At 42.9% G+C, this 18,548-nt stretch overlaps 1 protein-coding gene across 1 annotated transcript in view; it reads right to left on the minus strand.

The window, feature by feature from the left end:
* Nucleotides 1-266: 266 nt before the first annotated feature.
* Nucleotides 267-18,548, minus strand: part of LOC307270291 (calpain-2 catalytic subunit-like) — a gene marked incomplete at its 5' end in the record, with an annotated part of 39,386 nt that continues 21,104 nt past the window's right edge. Inside the window, 10 exons of the mRNA XM_080054180.1 lie at nt 267-995; nt 1,889-1,947; nt 6,237-6,353; nt 6,736-6,814; nt 7,672-7,740; nt 8,362-8,426; nt 9,365-9,422; nt 10,009-10,074; nt 16,317-16,353; nt 17,127-17,245. Of these exons, the coding sequence (XP_079910306.1) occupies nt 972-995; nt 1,889-1,947; nt 6,237-6,353; nt 6,736-6,814; nt 7,672-7,740; nt 8,362-8,426; nt 9,365-9,422; nt 10,009-10,074; nt 16,317-16,353; nt 17,127-17,245 (693 nt within the window). The 3' untranslated portion in view covers nt 267-971. The remainder of the gene's footprint in view (nt 996-1,888; nt 1,948-6,236; nt 6,354-6,735; nt 6,815-7,671; nt 7,741-8,361; nt 8,427-9,364; nt 9,423-10,008; nt 10,075-16,316; nt 16,354-17,126; nt 17,246-18,548) is intronic.

Genomic DNA, 18,548 nt, shown 5'->3' on the forward strand with positions numbered 1-18,548 from the left:
TTTTTTATTAAAATATTCAGATGTCTGCCATAATTAATCGGAAATATTTAGAACTGCTGTAGGCCTACATGTATATTGATTCAACCACTCGATTGCTGCTTGACAAATGTATTTTTTTCTTCTTCTTTTTTGCACAGTGGTTGCTGTCGCTGTGCTCCATGGTTACGTTCCAGAATAAGGAGAGAAAGATCTTGAAAAATTTGAGAAAGAAATTAAAGGGACCAAATGGAATGAGAAATAAAAACTCTGATCACATGAACTCATATATTCAATCTTTATTATGATTCATTCTGTAACATTAAGTCATTCACTAGCACAGTGTTTATCAGGCAGATTGATATTAAGGCTTTTCAGTGTAATGATATTATAAGGCATCAAGTGTGAAGCAGCATCACCAGACCAATCAGACCATGGGTTAGCCTAGCTTTAAAGATGGTAAACGATAATGATAATCTAATATTTGTCATACTGTGTGTGCTGAAAAAAATCCAGTGTTTATACACAGCCTAACCTTAGGTTTTAGCTCCTATGCGTGTTTTTTTTCCAATATTAACACCAGCATTAATGTGCTCCTTGACAACATAGTCACTTAGTTCTATCTCAAAACACAAGTGTAAGTGTTCAGTTAGACTCAGATGAAGTTAGATGGAGGCCTGGTTAACCTTTAAAATGTCTAGAATCTTCACACATCTCCTGCTCAACAAACTTCACTCATAAAAAACTATTGAACACAGAAACAAAAACCCGTTCACCACATTGTATTATATATTAAGGCTCTATCGGTTACAGCCAGGGCCAGCGACCAGGCCGGGGGGTTAGGGGGCCAAGCTTGGGGTAAGGGGTCTCTAATTGTGTGTGTGTGAGTGTGTGTGTGTGCGTGTGCGTGTGTGAGTGTGTGTGTGTGTGTGTGTGTGCGTGTGTGAGTGTGTGTGTGTGTGTGTGTGTGTGTGTGTGTCAAGCCCATTGGTTCTTCACAGCATAGACACACTCAGCCACTGCAAGAGAAAAGAGAAATGTTACATCACATCTAGAACCCATACCAAAGATCTACAGAGTTAATAGTCCAATTACAGCCTGTACTGTCTGAGAAAAATCCTATGTTAATACACAGCCTAGGCTCTGTGAATTGGCATGTTGCTACCAGCGACGGTGGGTCCTTTGTTTACATGCCAGTTTACAGAGCCTAGGCTGCATGTGTATTAATACCGGATTTAAATAAGCGATTAGATTGTCATGGTGTGTGTGTGTGAGTTTGAGTGTGACTGACCCCGGAATTCCACTGGCTGCGCGTGCGGTGTCTAACGGTTTTGCTCCGTGCGCTCACGTCCGGCAATACCCACCGGCTTCGTTTTCAAAGCAGCGCGGCTCCGCTGAACAGCTGGAGTCGCGAGACCGAGGAGTTCCCGCGGTAATAAAAGTGACGGGCGATCGCTCTTGATAATATGATTCTCCTAAATGGTATTTACACAACAACGAACGCACGGAAGGTTATTGTTCCCATCCGAACCAGTAAAAGAACTTATTTTGAAAATTAACCGGAGGTTTTATTGTTTTGTCGGCGCCTGTGTTCCTGTCTATCTCGATGTGTTCTGTGCTGAATTGATGCGGTGAGCTCCGGCATCCGGCAGAAATAGAAGCAGTGTGTATTTCACCGGAGAGCTGGAGCAGCAGCGGAGCAGAGAGACGGAGCAGAGGAGCTAGTGGACGCTCACCCACTGACTAAAGTAAAAACCTGACAGCTCCACTGCCCTGCTGGAGCAGAGAAGGACCGGAGAGGCAGCCGGTGGAATTAGGCCTTAAGTGAGTGAGTGAGTGAGTGAGTGAGTGAGTGAGTGAGTGAGTGAGTGAGTGAGTGAGTGAGTGAGTGAGTGAGTGAGAGTCTTCCTACCTCCATCATGTTCATCTCAACAGTTCCTGAGTTATCTCTGTCCATCCCCTCGAAGGTATCTATGGAAACAAATACATCATCATCATAATTTAAAACTTCATTCAAAATAAAAAAAACATATTCATGTTCAGTTTCTTCAGAAATCAAGTTTGCCTAATTGTATAAAAAAAAAGAAGATATACAGTATCTCACAAAAGTGAGTACACCCCTCACATTTCTTCAAATATTTCATTATATCTTTTCATGGGACAACACTGAAGAAATGACACTTTGATATAATGTAAAGTAGTCAGTGTACAGTTTATATAACAGTGTAAATTTACTGTCGCCTCAAAATAACTCGACACACAGCCATTATTGTCTAAAGTGCTGGCAACAAAAGTGAGTACACCCCTAAGCGAAAATGTTCAAATTGGGCCCAAAGTGTCAATATTTTGTGTTGCAACCATTGTTTTCCAGCACTGCTTTAACCCTCTTGCACATGGAGATCACCAGAGCTTCACAGGTTGCCACTGGAATCCTCTTACACCCATTCATGACAGCATCACAAAGCTGTTGGATATTAGAGACCTTGCGCTCCTCCATCTCCCATTTTAAGAAGCCCCAAAGATGCTCAATAGGGTTTGGGTTTGGAGACATGTTTGGCCAGTCCATCACCTTTACCCTCAGCTTCTGTAGCAAGGCAGTGGTCGTCTTGGAGGTGTGTTTGGGGTCGTTATCATATTGCAGTACTGCCCTGCGGCCCAGTTCCCGAAAGGAGGGGATCATGCTCTGCTTCAGTATGTCACAGTACATGTTAGCATTCAATGAACTGTAGTTCCCCAGTGCTGGCAGCACTAATTTAGCCCCAGACCATGACACTCCAACCACCATGCTTGACTCTAGGCAAGACACACTTTTCTTTGTACTCCTCACCTGGTTGCCACCCCATACACTTAACACCATCTGAACCAAATAAGTGTATCTTTGTCTCATCAGACCACAGGACATGGTTCCAGTGATCCATGTCCGTAGTCTGCTTGTCTTCAGCAAACTTTTTGTGGGGTTTCTTGTGCATCATCTTTAGAATAGGCTTCCTTCTGGGACAACAGCCATGCAGACCAGTATGATGCAGTGTGTGGCGTATGATCTGAGTACTGACAGGCTGACCCCCCACCCCTTCAAGACCTGCAGCAATACTGGCAGCACTCATACGTCTATTTTCCAAAGCCAACCTCTGGATATGACGCTGAGCATGTGCACTCAACCTTCGTAAACTGGGACGCAGGGAAGTATTGCAACATGATAACGACCCCAAACACACCTCCAGGACGACCACTGCCTTGCTAAAGAAGCTCAGGGTAAAGGTTATGGACTGGCCAAGCATGTCTCTGGACCTAAACCCTATTGAGCATCTTTGGGGCATCCTCAAACGGAAGGTGGAGGAGCGCAAGGTTTCTAATATCCACCAGCTCCGTGATGCTGTCATGAATGGGTGTAAGAGGATTCCAGTGGCAACCTGTGAAGCTCTGGTGAACTCCATGCCCAAGAGGGTTAAGGCAGTGCTGGAAAATAATGGTTGCAACACAAAATATTGACACTTTGGGCCCAATTTGGACATTTTCACTTAGGGGTGTACTCACTTTTGTTGCCTGCAGTTTAAACATTAATGGCTCTGTGTCGAGTTATTTTGAGGGGACAGTAAATTTACACTGTTATATAAGCTGTAAACACGCTACTTTACATTGTATCAAAGTGTCATTTATTCAGTGTTGTCCCATGGAAAGATATAATGAAATAGTTGAAGAAATGTGAGGGGTGTACTCACTTTTGTGAGATACTGTACCTGTATATACAGTCCCCTACAATAGTATCGGAACAGTGAGGCCAATTCCTTTATTTTTGCTGTAGACTGGAAACATTTGTGTTTGACACCAAAATATGAATATGAGACAATAGATCAACATTTCAGCTTTCATTTCCAGGTATTCACATCTGGATCTGATACACAACTGAGAAGATATCATTATTTGTAAAGGAACACCACATGTTTAGGTGAGAAAAAGTATTGGAACAGATAGACTTTAAATAAATTAAAATGAATAAGACTTAATATTTTGTCACAAATCCTTTGCTTGCAATAACTGCATCAAGCCTGTGACCCATTGACATCACAAAACGTTTGCATTCTTCTTTTGTGATGCTCTTCCAGGCTTTCACCGCAGCCTCATTCAGTTGCTGTTTGTTTTGGGGGGTTACTCCTTTCGGTCTCCTCTTTAGCAGGTAAAATGCATGCTCTATAGGGTTAAAGTCTGGAGATTGACTTGACCAGTCTAAAACCTTTCACTTCTTGCCCCTGATGAACTCCTTTGTTGTTTTTGCAGTTTTTTTGGATCATTATCTTGCTGCATGATGGAGGATCTTCCAATCAGTTTGGTTGCATCTTTCCTTAAATTGGCAGACCGAATGTTTCTGTAAACTTCTGAGTTCATTTTGCTGTTGCCATCATGTGTTACTGTGTTGTTGTCAAGATGAACCTTTACCAAAGTGATGGAAAGTTTGGAGAAAGAAAGGATCTGCTCATGATCCCAAACATACAGGCTCATCTGTGAAACACGGTGGAGGCAATGTCATGGCTTGGGCTTGCATGGCTTCTTCTGGGACGGGCTCATTATTCTTCATTGATGATGTAACACATGATGGCAACAGCAAAATGAACTCAGAAGTTTACAGAAACATTTTGTCTGACAATTTAAATGAAAGATGCAACCAAACTGATTGGAAGATGCTCCAACATGCAGCAAGATAATGACCCAAAACACAACAAACGAGTCAGGGGCAAGAAGTGAAAGGGTTTTAGACTGGCTAAGTCAATCACCAGACTTAATAATAATAATAATAATAATAATACATTTTATTTCGAGGCGCCTTTCAAAAGCTCTCAAGGTCGCCTTACATTCAAATAATTCAATAACATACTGTTTAAAAGCAAGGTACACAAATAGAATTATAAACAGTTTAAAATATTGTGTATTTATTTTAAACTGTTTATAATTCTATTTGGTATAGGTATGGGGGGGCAATGTTATGGATGGCTTTGAAGGTATAGAGGAGGACCTTGAATTGAATGCGGAAGTGAACCGGGAGCCAGTGAAGCTGCTGTAGGACAGGGGTGATGTGGTGAGAGGAGGGGTGATGTGGTGAGAGGAGGGGGTTCTGGGGATAGAAACCAGGGGTGATGTGGTGAGAGGAGGGGTGATGTGGTGAGAGGAGGGGTGATGTGGTGGGAGGAGGGGTGATGTGGTGAGAGGAGGGGTGATGTGGTGAGAGGAGGGGGTTCTGGGGATGATTCTTGCTGCTGAGTTTTGGACCAGTTGTAGTTGATGGAGGGTTTTTTGGGGGAGACCGAAGAGGAGGGAGTTGCAGTAGTCTAGTCTTGAGGTGACTAGACTGTGGACCAGGATGGCAGTGGAGTGAGGGGTGAGGGAGGGCCGGAGACGGTTGATATTGCGGAGGTGGAAATAGGCAGTGCGGGTGATAGTGTTTATGTGAGATTGAAAAGACAGTGTGCTATCGAGGATGACACCCAGACTCTTAACCTGAGGGAGGGGGGGTACGGGGGAAAACGGGAGTGTTATTGATGGGGATAGAGAAGCTGCTGAGTTTGGCGAGTGTGGATTTAGTACCAGTGAGAAGAAACTCAGTTTTATTGCAGTTGAGTTGTAGGAAATTGGAGGAAAACCAGGTTTTTAAATCGGAGAGACACTGAGAGAGGTGTGATGGTGGAAGGGCGAATTAAACGCTATAGAGCATGCATGTTACCTGCTAAAAAGGAGACCGAAGGGAGTAACCCCCTAACACAAACAGCAAATGAATGAGGCTGTGGTGAAAGCCTGGAAAAGCATCACAAAAGAAGAATGCAAACGTTTTGTGATGTCAGTGGGTCACAGGCTTGATGCGGTTATTGCAAGAGAAGAATTTGCAACAAAATACTACGTTTTATTCACTTTAATTTATTTAAAGTCTATCTGTTCCAATACTTTTGCTCACCTAAAAATGTGGTGTTCCTTTACAAATAATGATATCTTCTCAGTTGTGTATCAGAAATGTTGATCTATTGTCTCATATTCATCTTTTGGTGTCAAACGTAATGGTATGATGTTTATATGACGGTCGGCAGATTATGTCTCTTTATGTTTTAGCAGAGAGTTTCCTGAGATGAAGTGTTGCTGCCGACCATAGACGGTGTGTGTGTGTGTGTGAGTGTGTGTGTGTGTGTGTGCGTGCATGCGTGTGTGTGTGTGTGTGTGTGTGTGTGTATGCGTGTATGCGTGTGTGCGTGTGTGTGTGTGTGTGTGTGTGTGCTCACCAAACATGGTCTCCAGTCTGACCAAACATCCGACGAAGTTATCAAAGTCGATGGTGAGGTCTGGTTCACTGTACCGCGCCACGAGAACCTGATGGAGAGGACTGTTCAAACTGAAGCCTGAGAGAGAGGGAGGGAGGGAGGGAGGAGGGAGGGGGGGGAGGGAGGGAGAGAGAGGGAGGGAGGGAGGGAGGGAGAGAGAGAGAGAGGAGAGAGGGAGAGAGGGAGGGAGGGAGGGGGGAGGGAGAGGGAGAGGGGGGGAGGGAGGAGGGAGGGAGGGAGAAGGGAGGGAGGGAGGGAGGGAGGGAGGGAGAGAGAGAGAGAGAGGGAGGGAGGGAGAGGGGGGAGGGAGAGAGGGAGGGAGAGAGGGAGGGAGAGGGAGGGAGGAGGGAGACAGAGAGAGACAGACACACGAGGAAGTCGTTTTTATTAACAAAATGACTAATGTGAACAAAGCAGTAAAATCAAAGCATTTTATTGTGAAAGGACAGTGTGTGTTTACCAGCTTCCTCCACCGCGATCCTCATCTCCACGGAACTCATGGTTCCTGAATTATCCACGTCCTTCGCTCGGTAAAGATCCTACAGACAGAGAGACAGACAGACAGACAGAGACAGACAGACAGACAGACAGACAGACAGACAGACACACACACACATACAATTTACAGAAATTATTATTTGTTTTTACCGAGAAAATGTCTCATAAATCAGACAGTGAACAACATATGAACAAATCCTTCAGTAATAACCTTCAGAATAGTGCTGAGAATGATTATGGAAAGTTTAGTTGATGTAAGTGCTTTAGAAGTTGAGATTTTTGGTTCAGAGTATTGAAGAAAAAAAAAATAATGTTGAGATCATGTCCGTTAAAGATGGTTGTATAGGAGAAATATACAGACGCAAACAGACAAGGTTTAGTCAAATAAACACCTGAATGTACATGTTGGACCTTTGATTTATACTAGTATGAAAGAAGACATGTTATGGAAGATAGGGAGAGAGGGAGAGAGAGAGAGATAGAGAGAGACAGAGAGAGGGAGAATGAAAGAAGACATGTTATGGAAGATAAATAGACAGAAAACTATAAATTAACCAGTGCTGTTTATGCCAGCAGTGTCTCTGAAAATAAAGTTTCTTCAGTTTTTTTTTTTAAAGATTATTGTCATTTTCAAGCTTTATTTTGACAGTACAGAGTTGAAATGGGGAGACAGAGACAGAGAAAGAGAGAGAGAGAGAGAGAGAGAGAAAGAAAGAGAGAGAGAGAGAGAGAGAGAGAGAGAGAGAGAGAAGGGGGGATGACCTGCAGTAAAGGTCCACGGGTCGGATTCGAACCCGCGACCACTGCAACGAAGGCCGGAGCCAATATGGTACGCGCTCTATCCACTACACCACCAGAGCACCCTCTTCACTTTTTAAGTTGAGATCATTCTACTCACCAGGAACTTCTCGATCTTGGTCCAGAGAATCTTGAACTCCACCAGACCCAGTTTGTTACTGCCGTCTTTCTGTGGAGCGGGTTCAGGAGCTCAACACCTTCAGACAGACACACAGACAGACAGACAGACAGACAGACAGACAGACAGACAGACAGACAGACAGACAGACACGCAGACAGACAGACAGACACACAGACAGACAGACAGGCAGAGGGACAGACAGACAGACAGACAGAGAGAAAGACAGACAGACAGGCAGACACACACACAGACAGGCAGACAGACAGACAGACAGACAGACAGACAGACACACATCTATACACACACCCACATCTATATATATACACACACACACACACACACACACACACATCTATAACCACTACACCATGGGGGGTAGGGGTGTGGGGGAGGGGGACCCTATCCGGAATAAATTTAATATTGAAAACTAAAGAAACCTTTTTTTCGCTGATCTGAGTAATCAGTGCTATGTGACTGATGTGTGGCACTACTTTCTGAGGTGTAAGGATACGTCAATAACACACACATCTATACACACACACACACACACACACACACACACACACACACACACACACACACACACACACACACACACACACACACACACACACACACACACACACACACACACACACACACACACTACTTTCTGAGGTGGAAGGATACATCCAGCAGGTTGATCATGTTACGGCAGGTGGCGAGGCTGAAGCCGTTGGTCTTTATGTCGGAGCCTGGAACATACACAGTCAGTTACTACAGACAGACAGGAACACACACAGTCAGTACACAGCAGGGTTACTACTGACACTACTGACAGTCAGTACATAGCAGGGTTACTACTGACACTACTGACAGTCAGTACATAGCAGGGTTACTACTGACACTACTGACAGTCAGTACATAGCAGGGTTACTACTGACACTACTGACAGTCAGTACATAGCAGGGTTAATACAGACAGTCAGTACACAGGGTTACTACTACAGACAGTCAGTACACAGGGTTAATACACAGCCTAGGCTCTGTAAACGGGCATGCAACTAGCTACAGGGGCTCCTTTGTTTACATTCCAGTTTACAGAGCCTAGGCTGTGTATTATCACTGGATTTCTTTCCCAGCACACACACAGTACAAACAGGTAGGGCTGCAACTAACTATTATTTTGATAATCGATTAATCTGTCGATTATGTTCTCGATTAATCGATTAGTGTTTTGGTCCGTAAAATGGTGAAAAATGTTGATCCGTTTTCCAAAGCCCATGTTGACGTCCTCAAATGTATTGTTATGTTCAAAACACACAGATATTTCAGTTTACTGTCATAATAGGATTAAAGAAACCAGAAAATATTCACATTTGAGAAGCTGAAATCAGAGAATTTGGAATTTTTTATTAAAAAATTACTCAAAACAATTAATCGATTATCAAAATAGTTGGCGATTAATCGTTAAAAAGTGGCTCATGAGGAGATATTCACAAATTTTGACAGAAAGTGATTTTGACAACAAGCGTTCTCCAGAATCACTGACTGCACCTTTAAAGGGACATTGAGGGTGAAAATAAATGAAGATACAAAACTTTAATTAGTTATTTAATGAGTGTAATGTTCCATTCAGACAGTCTTAGAGGGTAAAGGGTTAGGGTTAGAGAATGAAGCGGAGACATTCTCACGTTTGCAGACGACCTTGTTGAGGATCCTCTGGAGCTCGAAGGTGGAGATCTCACAGTCCTGAAACACAGAGGATACATCAGCTGTGTGTGTGTGTGTGTCTGTCTGTCTGTCTGTGTGTCTGTGTGTGTGTGTATCTGTCTGTCTGTCTGTCTGTCTGTCTGTCTGTCTCACCCCTCCTGTGTGTGTGTGTGTGTGAGTGTTTCTGCCTGTCTGTCTGTCTGTCTGTCTGTGTCTGTCTGTACCTCTGTCTGTCTGTCTCACCCCTCCTGTGTGTGTGTGAGAGTGTTTCTGTCTGTCTGTCTCTCTTTCTGTCTGTCTGTCTGTCCGTCTGTCTCTCTGTCAGTCCGTCCGTCCGTCCGTCCGTCCGTCCGTCCGTCCATCCGTCCGTCCGTCCGTCCGTCCGTCTGTCTCTCTGTCCCTCTGTCTGTCTGTCCCGCTATCTGTCTGTCTGTCTGTCTGTCTGTCTGTCTGTCTGTCTGTCTGTCTGTCTGTCTGTCTCACCCCTCCTGTCAGTCTGTCTGTCTGTCTGTCTGTCTGTCTGTCTGTCTGTCTGTCTGTCTGTCTGTCTCTCTGTCTGTCTGTCTGTCTGTCTGCCTGTCTGTCTGTCTGTCTCTCTGTCTGTCTGTCTGTCTGTCTGTCTCACCCCTCCTGCCAGCTGACCAAACAAAGCTCTGAATCGATCACCAACGTCGTCCTCATCGATCTCAATCTGAAACAAGAAGACAGGAAAGTTTATTTAAAGGTTAATTCTAGCGCCCCCTTTGGACTAAAGTGGTAGTGTTTTTACCACGCCAGCTGTTGTTCCTGGGTGAGCGTATACCCATGACAAAGGCATTAAGGAAAAACTATATAAAAATAGCATTCTTTGCACTGATGGTCTCGTTTGCTGTTACATGTAATTTATGATCATCAGAGGAAAAATTAGAGTTTCAGAAATATTTAAAAGTTCCTTATAGGGACGCTGGGATACGTGATGGCAGCTTGAAACGTGTGCTCCTGCTGTCTTTTGGGTTAATATCCTTAATACATCCTAAAATAAGTTCAGATATAGGCATTTTTCTTCTACATGTTATGTGGAACTAAACTATGTCAGAAGAAGGTAAAAGTTCGACGGCTGCTTGTAATATTGAACAAAGGAAACTTCGCTCAGCCGCACAGACTCAGCTCAACATGTGCACGAAGGGAGTAGTAGCTAGCAAAGATGCTACAGCTAGCACCGCCACGGAGCCCGACCAGCCTGACATGGCTCAGATTCACGGGATGCTGAGCAAAATATTGGAAGAAACGGCAGATCTGAAAGAAATTCGTCGGTCTATGAGTTCCGTTGATACAAAGCTATCCTCCCTCATTTCTCGCATTACGCAGGTGGAAGACCGAGTGAGTCAGCTAGAGGACGAGCAAGCTAACATAAAGGCAAGACCGGCGGCAGCCACTAAAGAGGACATACAACTACTGACAGACAGGTTGGCCACTGCTGAAGACAGATCCCGACGCAACAACCTCAGATTCGTTGGGATACCGGAGGGGGCTGAAAAGAGCAATGTGACTGCGTTCCTGAACGAGTTTATCTCAGCGACCCTTGGCATTGATCCAACCCCGGGGGGTATCGAGATGGACCGCGCTCACAGGATCGGGACGCGGCTGGAAGCAGGGGAGAAGAATCATGGCCGAACGATTGTGGCGCGCTTGCTACGATACAAAGATTGCCAAGCCATTCTGGAAGCAGCACGGGAAAAGAAACGCCTGACGTGGAATGGTAAACAAGTTATGATTTTCCCGGATTACTCGAGGGAGACGCAAAGGAAGCGAGAAGCCTTCTCACGCTGCAAGAAAGCACTCCACGAGCGCAGGATTAAATTTGGAATGCTCTACCCTGCACTTCTGAAGATTTTCATCAGTGGACAGAGCCCACGGGTGTTTGATGATCCGGAAAAGGCAATGGAATACATCGAGAGGCGCTGAGGTACATGTTTTGCACTGCGCTTGTGCGTCATGCGCTCCGGGCGCGCTTTGGATAAGCTTTGGAAACCACACCAGTCTCTGCCGGCCGTTTGATCGGGAGAGTAACGGTATGTGAGATAGGTTGTGTGTATATGCAAATTTGACAACCTCTGTTTTGTTTTTGGACATGGAAAGATCCTTTCAAATTTATGGCTTTGTACGTCACAAATCATTGTGAAGCTGGCATTTCAGTGTATATCTTCATAGCCGGGGCCTATATTGTCAACCATTTCTATTTTCGTAAAGAAATCGCTATGTTTTCCTTAAATTAATATCTGAACACATTTTTGTAAATGATACCTAGGGCAGTGGGCTTTTAGGCTGCCCTTGTTCCACAAGTCATGGACCTAAGAGGTTTACTTTTTTGTTTTGTTTCGCCAGTGTTCTTGGTTCTGTTTTTTGTGCCAGACTGGTATGAAAGGGTCTTTCGGGGTTTGCTGTTTAGAGCAATACATGGGGTGGGTTCTGGGTGGGATGGGGTGGTGTCAACTGTGGGTTTAGCTGGTGGGTTAGCACCTGCTGTGTTTTCAGTTATCTGTGTTTTCCTTTTTTTTGTGTGCTTTTTTTTTCCTCTGTATTTTGCTACTCTTTTTGTTATCGGAGCAACTCTTTTTACTCTCACTATAACTGAGCTAGATGAAGGGCAATCTTAATTTAATTAGTTGGAATGTCAAGGGGCTTAATCACCAAGTGAAAAGGGGTAAGGTCTTAACCCACCTAAAACGGCTCAGGGCTGGAATAGTTTTCCTTCAAGAAACCCACTTACATGACTCTGACCATGGGCGACTAAGTAAATGCTGGCGTGGACAATTTTTTCATTCTAATTTCAGGGCTAAGGCCAGGGGCACAGCTATCCTTATTGATAGTAATATTCCTTTTGAGTCCTCAAACATTATATCAGACAAAAATGGACGTTTTATTATTGTTTCAGGCAAACTTTACAATAAGTCTGTCATCTTGGCCAACGTCTACGCGCCTAACGTCGACGATGTAGAATTCTTTAAGAGATTTTTTTCTCAACTCCCCGATCTCAATTCCCATTCTCTTATTCTTGGTGGGGATTTTAATTGTTATCTAGATCCAGTCTTAGATCGCTCTTCCCCCAAACCTGCCACTCTTAGCAGATCTGCAGGTTATATCAAATCATTTCTTGCTGATTATAGCCTCTCTGATCCATACAGGTTTTTATACCCCACAGGAAGAGAATATTCATTCTTTTCACATGTCCACCACACTTACACCCGAATTGATAATTTTTTTGTTGATAATTCATTGATGTCAGACCTTAAGTCATGCAGTTATGAAAGTATTGTGATCTCTGATCACGCTCCTCTGCTCCTTCAACTGGCTTTCCCTGACGTTGAGTATACAAGAAGGCAATGGAGACTGGATCCATTGTTGCTCACTGATGAGAGTTTTCTTTCACACATTAAAACTTTTTTGAGTATAAATAAAACACCAGATGTGTCCAATGCAACAATTTGGGAAGCCCTGAAAGCCTATTTGAGAGGTGTAATTATATCATTTGCAGCATACAAAAATAAGTGTACAAAACAGAAACAAACTGAAATAGCTGATCAGATTCTGAACATAGACAGACAATATGCTAATTCACCTTCATCTGAACTTTACAAAGAACGTTTAAAACTTCAGACAGAATTCAACCTTCTTTCCTCTCGTCAGGTTGCTGACCAGTTGCTTAGGAGCAGAAGTACTTTTTACGAACATGGTGACAAGATTGGTAAACAACTGGCCAATCAACTGCGCGGATTTAGAGCGAAGCAACTCATCCCTGGAATAAGGACAGACAGTGGGTGTACAACATCAGATCAGAAATCGATAAACGAAAAGTTCATAACATTCTATTCAAATTTGTATAGTTCTGACTGTACAGTAGACGCAGCGGTGATGGAAACCTTTTTCAGTAACCTAAACATGCCTTCCCTTTCTCAAGACCTGAGACATAGCCTTGAGGCACCTATTACTCAGAGGGAAATTATTGCAGCAATAACATCTATGCAATCAGGCAAATCTCCTGGTCCAGACGGACTTCCATCTGACTTTTTTAAGAAATTTTCAGCCGAATTATCGCCTTTTTTATGTTCAGTATTCTCAGACTCATTTGACTCAGGTAAACTCCCGCCTTCGTTCTACCAGGCCTGTATTTCCCTGTTGTTAAAAAAGGATAAAGATCCTCTAGATTGTGCATCATACCGACCAATTTCACTATTAAATACGGATGTGAAGATACTTGCTAAAATTCTCGCCCACAGATTGGAGGATGTTCTCCCCTCTATCATATCCCCCGACCAAACTGGGTTTATAAAGGGACGCCAATCATTTTATAATATCCGCCGGCTAATGAACATCTTATATTCCCCCAGAAATATTGAATCAGAATGCCTCGCTTCTATGGATGCTGAAAAAGCATTTGATAGAGTAGAATGGAATTATTTGTTTTTCACTCTTGAGAAATTCGGTTTGGGTCCTGTTTTCACTTCTTGGGTTAAATTATTATATGCATGCCCTTCTGCCTCAGTATTAACAAACAGCTGTTACTCAAGTAGTTTTGATCTGCACCGTGGGACCCGGCAGGGTTGTCCTTTGAGCCCACTCCTTTTTGCTATTGCAATCGAACCACTTGCGATTGCCATCAGAGGTAACAAACAGATTCAGGGGATATGGAGAGGAGGAATTGAACATAAGGTATCATTATACGCCGATGACTTACTTTTGTTTGTCGCCAAGCCAGCCACCTCTTTACCGGAGGCACTTTCTGTGTTGGAGGTCTTTAGTCAGTTTTCTGGCTATAAACTTAACTTGAGTAAGAGCGAACTCTTTCCGATTAATAAAGAAGCTCTTAAACTTGATTATACAGCTCTCCCACTCAAAGTGGTGACAGACCATCTGAGTTACCTTGGGGTATGTTTCACCAGGAATTTTAAAAACCTATTTAAATCGAACTTCCTCAAATTATTGGATCAGGCGAAGCAAATATTATCGAAGTGGTCTCCTCTGGCTTTCTCTCTCATAGGTAGAATAAATTCAATTAAAATGACATTACTCCCAAAGTTCCTATATCTATTCCAATGTCTCCCCATCTTTCTCCCCAAATCCTTTTTTCAGGCCCTTGACTCTTTAATGATAAATTATATTTGGAATGGTAAACACCCTCGGTTAAGGAAAGCATTTCTTCAAAGACCAAAACAAACAGGTGGAATGGCCCTCCCTAATTTCCAATACTATTACTGGGCTGCTAATATCCGTTCTTTAGTGTATTGGGTGCATTTTCACCTTGACGACTCAGCCCCAGTATGGGTAACAATGGAGTCCAGCGCTGTTAGCCCATTGTCTCTATCTGCCCTCTTAAGCGCTGCACTTCCACTCTCTTCGGCTATTCCCAACAGTAGTCCCGTGATTAAGCACTCCCTTCGAATCTGGACCCAATTTGGGAAGAATTTTGGAATGCAGAATTTTTCACTTTTCAGCCCAATTGCAGCTAATCATTTATTTATCCCCTCGACGGTGGATGGTGCATTCAAGATCTGGCATAAAAAAGGCTTAAAATGCATCGGTGATTTATTTATTAATGATCTATTTGCTAGTTTTTCCCAATTGACAAAACATTTTGGTATCGAAAAGACACATTTTTTCCGATTTCTGCAAATCAGGCATTTTACGCAGAAGTTAATTCCCCAATTCCCTTATAAACCGCCAGCCAATCATGTTGATTTGTTTCTTTCTGTAAACCCCACATTAAAAGGCTCAATTTCTGTGTTTTTCAACCTTATTTCGAAGTTGCATAGCCCCTCATTGGCAGCTATAAGAACCCTGTGGGAGCAGGACCTAGGTTCTGCCTTCACAGATCACATGTGGGATTCAGTCCTGGATCGGATACACTCTACTTCCATGTGCGCCCGACATGCTCTTGTGCAATTTAAAGTAGTACATCGTATCCACATATCTAAAACCAAATTAGCTCGTATGTTCCCCGATGTAGACCCGACCTGTGATAGCTGTAAGAGTGCACCGGCATCACTCTTTCACATGTACTGGTTGTGTCCCACCTTGACTCAGTTCTGGACATCAGTTTTTCATACAATTTCTGAAGTACTTCAGCATCAAATTAAGCCGAACCCTTTCACTGCAATTTTTGGCATTGCACCAAATTCGGGCCTACCCAAAGTGAAGCTGAGAGTACTGGCCTTCACCTCATTACTCGCTCGCAGGACTATCCTACTCAAGTGGAAAGATCCTGCTCCTCCTTCCCACTCACATTGGATTAGAGACATTATGTCATGTATGAATCTGGAAAAAATTTGTTGCACTACCCAGGGATCTGAGACTAAATTTCATAAAATATGGCGCCCCTTCCTAGACTATTTTAAGAAACCGACCACATTAATTGAAGAGTAGCTTCCCCCTCCCCTTTTTTATTTGATTCAATTTTATTTCTTTGTGTTCTTTTTTTTTTTTCATTTTTTTTTTCATTTTGATTGTTTGTTTTTGTTTCTTGTGGTGTGTGTTTTGTGTTGTTGGGTGTGAGGGTGGGATGTGGGTGGGGTATGTTCGGGAGAAAAAGGGGGAAAAAATGTGTACTCGCTGTGCTACAATTTTGTTGTTATTAACATTCAATAAAAAAACCTTTGAAAGAAAGAAAAGTTCCTTATAGCACTTTTGCACGCGCGTGTGTGTGCGTGCGTGCGTGCGTGTGTGTGTGTGTGTGTGCATTTCATGAACTAAAAGCCTGATACAGTCACCATAATAACCTTAACAGCAGACCATTCATCAGATAGTATCTGTTACATCAACATGCCAGAGCAGTAAAGGTCACAACTAGTTCATATTAACAGATCCAGGAACACAACCCAAACTGTAAACACAAACTCTTAATGACAAACTAGAATTTCTGCTTTAAATAAAATATGAAAAATATGAACACGGTCTCACCTTCTCCACTCTGGACTCAATGGGGTCTTCCAGCTCTCTGCAAGGACACAGACAGACAGACACACAGACAGACAGACACACAGACAGACAGACAGACAGACAGACAGACAGACAGACAGACAGACACACACACAAAACAATTCATTAATATTACAACACAAGAGGCAGTATGAGTCCAGTATGGCTCTTAACATCAATACTAGGTCCATAGGTTAATGTAATCTAATATCACAAACAGCATTGATACTCAGTGGTGCCACGCTCCCTCTAGTGGTAGGCAGAGGAATCACACACTTATATTTTATAATAATTTTTATCTAACTGGTATATAAACAAAGGGGTCCACTGTAGCTATAGCAACATGCCCGTTTACAGAGCCTAGGCTGGGTATTAACACTGGATTTTTTTTACAAGGCACACACAGTACAGACAGGTAGTGGATCATGAGGAGATATTCACACAGTACAGACAGGTAGCGGATCATGAGGAGATATTCACTGATTTAGACAAAAAGTGATTTTGACAACAAGCGTTCTCCAGAATCACTGACTATACCTTTAACAAATGGGCCTGCTTCACACACACACACACACACACACACACACACACACACACACACACACACACACACACACACACACACACACACACACACACACACACACACACACACACACACACACACACACACACACACACACACACACACACACACACACACACACACACACACACACACACACACACACACACACACACACACACACACACACACACACACACACACAGTTAAATTTGTAATGCGCTCACTGGAAGTCGGCCTGTTTCTCGGAGAAGACGCGCACACAGAAGTCTCCGTTGTTGTTGGGCTCGAAGGTGGAGGGGATGATCAGATACTCCCCCGGTGGCAGAGTGAAGCGACTGCACACCTGTGGAGGGGTTTTTGATTGATTGATTGATTGATTGATTGATTGATTGATTCAGTTTTATTTCAGACATATCAAAAAAAAGAAAAAAGTTAAAAGCATGAAAATACAATAAAAAAATATGTTCAAATTATTTCACAAATAAAAATAAACAAAAAAATAAACAAAAAATAAACAAAAAATAAACAAATAACATATTGAATTGATATGCCGGAAAAGGAGTAGGAAGAAGTATAAACTTAAGGGCCAGACAGTAAGATGGGTTGAACAAGCAGACCCTGGTTGCGTTCCGAATCGCATACTCTTTCTTTTTTCTATTCTACATCCGACGATAAAAATAATCTAGTTAGGATGCAGTAGGCATACTATTGGGACATACACACAAGAATCGGGACATCCTAAATCTTTTTTCTACCAAACTAAATAGCCGATAGTATGCGATTCAGAACACAGGGGTTGCGTTACGAATCGCATACTTTCTACTATAGTATGTAGAAAAAAGATTTAGGATGTCCTGATTCTTGTGGCCAGATTTAGTATGGTTAGAAAGACCCGGATGTCCTACTACATGCGGCCAAGATTGTTAGTGTTGAAAACTGCATCCTATTTGGGCGATTCTGACCCACAATCCGGTGCGCACGTGAAGTGACGTCACATCGACGAAGCCTCCATATGAAAACAAACGGGGATGCGACAGATATAAAAGCAAGAGGCAAGATCAAGGAGCAATGTTAGGATGAAATAAATAAGTAAAAATACGTCCCAATTGTAGCATACTGCATCCTAACTAGATTATTTTTATCATCAGATCTAGTATGTAGAATAGAAAAAAAGAAAGAGTTTGTGATTAGGAATCCAGGGAGAGTGTTTATTCAGAGACAATTGTAAGACAAGTCATTTTATAAATCAACAAATACTGTAAGAGCCATTTGTGGGTTTAAATTGATGTTGTCATGTCATGAGTTGGCCACCAGGTGTCACTGCCCTACAGCCCTACAGCCCTACTGCCCAGGCCACAGGTATAGAAGGTGTGTCACTTGGTAATTTGTCTGTTGTTTGACCCAGGAAGGACAAACGGTTTTTGACCGCTAGAATCATCGTCTCAAACAAACTTACTTTGTAAATATTACTGTGATGTCTTTTACTGTGACATCACAGTAATATTTACAAAGTACGTTTTTTTTAACCCTATATTTCTCTTTCTGTGATGTCACGAGAAAGAGAAATATAGGGTTAAAAAAAACACTCTTTCTGCTTTTTCTCAGGCTAGGATGAACCGATTTTAATTTTTTTTGCACATTTATAC

The sequence above is a fragment of the Ammodytes marinus genome (genome assembly GCF_949987685.1).
Source record: "Ammodytes marinus genome assembly, contig: scaffold_35, whole genome shotgun sequence".
Taxonomy (NCBI): domain Eukaryota; kingdom Metazoa; phylum Chordata; class Actinopteri; order Uranoscopiformes; family Ammodytidae; genus Ammodytes; species Ammodytes marinus.